General features: G+C 51.6%; 1 protein-coding gene across 1 annotated transcript in view; it reads right to left on the bottom strand.

Moving 5' to 3' along the window:
* Ccdc63 (coiled-coil domain containing 63) overlaps positions 1–4,765 on the bottom strand; it is a 35,412-nt gene extending 30,647 nt beyond the window's left edge. The window contains exon 1 of the mRNA XM_005344461.1: positions 4,728–4,765. Within this exon, the coding sequence (XP_005344518.1) occupies positions 4,728–4,765 (38 nt within the window). The remainder of the gene's footprint in view (positions 1–4,727) is intronic.
* Positions 4,766–5,266: the final 501 nt, after the last annotated feature.

Genomic DNA, 5,266 nt, shown 5'->3' with positions numbered 1-5,266 from the left:
TTGTACACATAACAAATAAATAAATCTTTAAAAAAAAACTTGAATGTCACCTGCCAGAGGCACTCAGACAAGTGGACATGAGTCTAACAAACCCCAGAGGACTGTGAGACCCACTGTGTCCCAGAAACTGGGAGGTCCTATGTGGACTCCAGGGTCTCAATTCAAATTCCTCCCCAGCCTCTGATGAAGCTTAGGTGCATTCCTCTTGCTCTCTGGAACCTCAGTTTCCACTCTGGAAAGCGGGGAAGGGTAGAGGCCAATCAGTACGCTCACCTAATCTGCATAATATCTGCCCACTAGAGTGGGCCTGGGCTCCCAGGCTCCCAGGCTCCGTGCTAGGTGTTGGAGAGAATTCAGCAATTCAGGCTGTTGCAGGATGAGTTTTCCCTGGGCACCTGAGGTCAGGTGAGCAGACAGCCATCTCCACGGGGCCCTAAGAATCAAGCTAAATCAAGGTAAACCATAGACACCAAAGCCAGACTGGAAGATGCTTCTGGGTTGTGGCCAAGCACACCAGTCAGAGTGACTTTTCTGGGGCCTGTAAACCACCAGAGTCTGGCAGTGCAAATGTGCAAATCTATTTGGCATGCGAACTGTGCCTACTGTGTGCTTAATATCGTGGGGGAACTGAGCGGTGAGTCATCCTCAAGATGCTACCAAGGCAGCCCAGGGTGAAAGAGTGGAAAAGGTTCCAACAAGATGTGGCCCTTGTGTTCTGCGGAATGAATAGGCACTCACCAAGCCATGCTGAATAAGAGATGAGAAATTCTGGGCAAGAGAGCGCCTGGCTGAAGGCTGAGAAGCAAGAAAAATGTAGCCCCAAGGCATCCGCTAGCTTGTGTGAGCTGTCAAAGACGCCATGGGGACTATGGAGGTAGCTGGTTCAGTATTCCATACTTGAAGAGAAAATAATGCTAGAAGATTCTGACAGACAGTGAGGAGGTCATGACCATGGGGCCATGTCTTGACAGTTTCTAGAGCCTTCCCAAACACAACGTGAATGAATGGCCTCACTCAGGCCATCTTGAACACCTCCCATTTTGTTAGCTACCCTGCCATCTTCACTATCTCTCATTTAGTAGCCAGGGCAGGGAGCCTACACTCCCTCCCCGCTTTTAAATGACAAGGCTGGTTCTGCCGGAATCCTGGACGAGTGACACGGTTTGTTTTAAAACAAGGATAAAGCAGGGCATGGTGGTACTGGCCCGCCATTTGGAAGGTAGAAAAAGGAGGATCAGGTGTCAAGGTCATCTTTGGCTGCAGTGCAAGTTTCGAAGCCAGCCTGTGATATGAGACCCTATCTCAAACAAATGAATAAATGACAAATAAATAAATATGAGGACGCTTGAGAGGACATTCTGCTCTTTGGGTTGGGGGAGCATTTATGGTGGCAGTGGTGGCCCCAGACTTGCGGCAGCCCCTAGCCTCCGCTCCTCTCCAGCAGGGGGCGCTATTCGCGCTGAACTTACCACCCGCGGCTCCAAGTAGCCGGCTCCGCGAGCGTTTGGGCTGCAGCCAGCTCCACACCCCGCGTTCTCCGCCCTGGAATACCCGCCTTTGTGACAGCGGCGATTCGCGTTCTCTATGGACAGCCGAGACCGCAGGACCCACGGGGAACCCGCAGCTTCCCCGAGGGGACAGGGCAACACACTCCTTAGCTACCCTCACCTACCCGTGTGAAACCAGCCGCGCCAAGAGTTCTCCCTGGCCACCGAGTCAGTTCCCATCCCCTCCCTGGCCCTTTCGCTCTTGTCCCCTCGCTTCTTCATTAAAGGCCCTCCTTTCTGTAACACAGGGGCCTAAGTAGACTTGTTTTCAGAGTTTAACTTATTTTATTTATCTGCCTGGAGATTGACCCTAGGGTTTCAGGCGTGCCAGACAATGACGCTAACTCTAAGCTTTCACCACCTGGAAGCTCCCCGTCTTGTCATTGCTGGTTAGGCTGCTTGACTCACAGCTCTCAACTGTCCGCCGTTGGGCGGGCAATGGTTAGAAACATGACTCCCTGGGGAAGGCTTACCCTCGTGGTCTTCCTGGGTGCAGAGCTCAATCCTCTTGCCAAAAAAGAACAAGCCCCGCCCCCACCCCCATGTGGCCTTGAGCAAACAAAACTGCCAGCAGTAAAACAGCCAGGATGGAGACAGCTGGGCAAATGGGTAGGGGTCAGGAGCAAGGGGCCTAACCGCTCCCCCACCTCTGCCTATGAGAGTCAAAGGCATACGGAAACAAATGCAAAAGACTCCTCTATCAGATTCCAGTTTACCCAGGTGACCCTCACACACAGTGCAGGGCTCCATCAGGGTCAGATTCTAGTTTACCCAGGTGACCCTCACACACAGTGCAGGGCTCCATCAGGGTCAGACTGCCAAGGCAGCCTGCCTGGCCAATGCTTGGTCCGAGAACACAAGAGACTAACTGGTACCCTACAGTTTCCTGGAGACTGCCACAGGGCTGGGCTTACAATTAGTGGCAGTGGCCTGCCTCATCAGAAGCAAAGGAGAGGTCCACGGTTCTTTGCCATCTCTGAGCAAGAGAAAGGAAGCAGGAAGCATGCTGCCTCAGTTTGTTGCTGGCAGCTCTCTTGCAGTCTTGAAGGAAGCCGTTGTAAGATCGTTGGATGTTTTACTGGGGCTCCTCAGACATTGCCTGGGGCTGCAGGTTAAGGCCCTGACACCCTCCCTGGCCATCAGCCGTGTAAAACTGGAACTGCAGTTTCAGGACTTTCATTAGAGGCCAATGGGCTCTGTCTGAGTCACAGTTCTGGCCTGGGTGGAGGTATGTGGCCTTAAGAGTCATTAAATAGGTAACTGTCTAAATCCCGCAAGATCCTTATCTAGCAGCGGGCTTAGTGATAAAGGAGGAGGCTAGGATTGTCCTTTCCTGGAAGGGTGGATGCTGGTGGACCGGTCACTCACCTGAACAGGAAGCCAGCATGGTGGGTTCTGGGAGCTTTAGGAATTCACAAGCCTGTCTGAAGTGTAGATAGTACTGGTAGATAGTGCTTGGCCTCCTGTGCACTCCCTGGAGATGGGTGTCTTGGTTGCTTGGCCCCCTGTCTACTCCCATCCCAGGAGAACATTCTCCACCTTGTGATAAACCACCTCTTTCCCACACTCTGCTTGAATTCTTTCAACAGCATTCACAAGAACTGGAGATCAAGCATGAGAGTTGAGTCTTGGATCCCGGTGTCAGCGACAGTACTCAGTGAGGAAAGAGAGGTACAGGACAATGTCTGTGGACCCTCGCTCCATTTTGCTTATTTTATTTTCTCATTTTTGTTTGTTTGAGGAATGGTCTCACTACGTAGCCTGGGCTGTCTTGGAGCTCCTTGTGTAGAACAAGGTGACTTTGAACTCACAGAGATCCACTTGCCTCTGCCTCTTGAGTGCTGGGATTGAAGGCGTGTGCGCCATGCTGTGCCTCAGGCCTTCATTTTATAGTCCCTTTTCTTTAGGTCACATTCCTGCTTAATTCATCAGTGTGCTGATCCCGCAGGATATTGCCAACCTGGCTGAGCTCAGGGCCTGAGAGTCTGAAGATGCAGAAATAAGAGAGAGGGAATAGCCAGGCAGTGGTGGCGCACACCTTTAATCCCAGCACTCGGGAGGCAGAGGCAGGCGGATCTCTGTGAGTTTGAGGCCAGCCTGGTCTACAAGAACTAGTTCCAGGACAGGCTCCAAAGCTACAGAGAAACCCTGTCTCGAAAAGACTAGAAAAGAAAAAAAAAAGAAAAAGAAAAGAAATGAAAACAAGAGTGAGGAGATAGCTGAAGGTCAGCTCCCACAATGCCCTGCTCCAGAATGCCCTCACCAAGGTCTCTGGGCATTGCCCTAACTTTCAGCCACTTTGGATTCCCGGAACAACAGAACTCATAAACATGTCAGCCTCTAACCCAATTCTTACTCTGTTGCATCCCAAAGCTCCCATCAGTGCCTCAGGAGAGAAGCCCAGGGTCACCAAACCCTTTTAACTCTTTTCTTCCAGGGTGGCCACATTGGCTGTCTATGTCTTTGTCCACGCCTCTTTCTTTCTTTTTATTTATTTATTTATTTTTTTATTGAAAAAAAAGGGGAAAAAAAAGTTTCCCCCTCCTCCCAGCCTCCCATTTCCCTCCCCCTCCTCCCACCCTTCTCCCCCTCCCTCCACTCCTCTCCCCCTCCCTCTCAGTCCAAAGAGCAGTCAGGGTTCCCTGCCCTGTGGAAAGTCCAAGGTCCTCCCCCCTCCGTCCATATCTAGGAAGGTGAACATCCAAACTGGCTAGGCTCCCACAAAGCCAGAACATTAAGTAGGATCAAAACCCCGTGCCATCGTCCTTGGCTTCTCATCAGCCCTCATTGTTCGCCATGCTCAGAGATTCCGGTTTTATCCCATGCTTTTTCAGTCACAGTCCAGCTGGCCTTGGTGAGCTCCCGATAGATCAGCCCCACTGTCTCAGTGGGTTGGTGCACCCCTCGTGGTCCTGACTTCCTTGCTCATGTTTTCCCTCCTTCTGCTCCTCATTGGGACCTTGGAAGCTCAGTCCAGTGCTCCAGTGTGGGTCTCCTTTCTTTTTTAAAAAAATATTTATTTATTTATTATTATGTATATAGTGTTCTGTCTGTGTATATGTCTACAGGCCAGAAAAGGGCACCAGACCTCATTACAGATGGTTGTGAGCCACCATGTGGTTGCCGGGAATTGAACTCAGGACCTTTGGAAGAGCAGGCAATGCTCTTAACCACTGAGCCATCTCTTCAGCCCATCTATGCCTCTTTCTAATTGGCATGTTGAGACAGGTAGCCAAACCAATCCCTAATTCGCCCCAGCTTTATCCTAAAACCCCACTAACAACCATCACATCCCCTCCCCACCTCCCCCTGTGACAAACAGGTGACCTTCTTGTGTCCTGAGCTTCTGTCCAGAGGGCAGTGATGGAGACCAGCCCAGGAGGGAAGCCAGCATTCAATTCAACTTGGCACCATGCTGCTGTCCATGACCCGCAAGACACTGAGGACACCTGGCCACCGTCTGGAGGTGGCAGGAGGAATGAGATGCCCCAGGCTGCTCTGAGGAAAGGCAACTCTCTCTGGCTCCTCAGCAAAAAGACGGAACCTTTCTCCCCGCTCTCCCTCCCTCCCTCCCTCCCTTCTTCTCTGTCTCCATCCTCACTGATAGGAGCTGAGGAGACCTTAAAATTACAATCTTAGCCGGGCAGTGGTGGCGCACGCCTTTAATCCCAGCACTCGGGAGGCAGAGGCAGGTGGATCTCTGTGAGTTCGAGACCAGC

This window comes from Microtus ochrogaster, chromosome 2 (assembly GCF_000317375.1).
Source record: "Microtus ochrogaster isolate Prairie Vole_2 chromosome 2, MicOch1.0, whole genome shotgun sequence".
NCBI classification, from domain to species: Eukaryota; Metazoa; Chordata; class Mammalia; order Rodentia; family Cricetidae; genus Microtus; species Microtus ochrogaster.
Note: the sequence above shows the minus strand (reverse complement) of the source record. Positions and strands in the feature narration are given on the sequence as shown.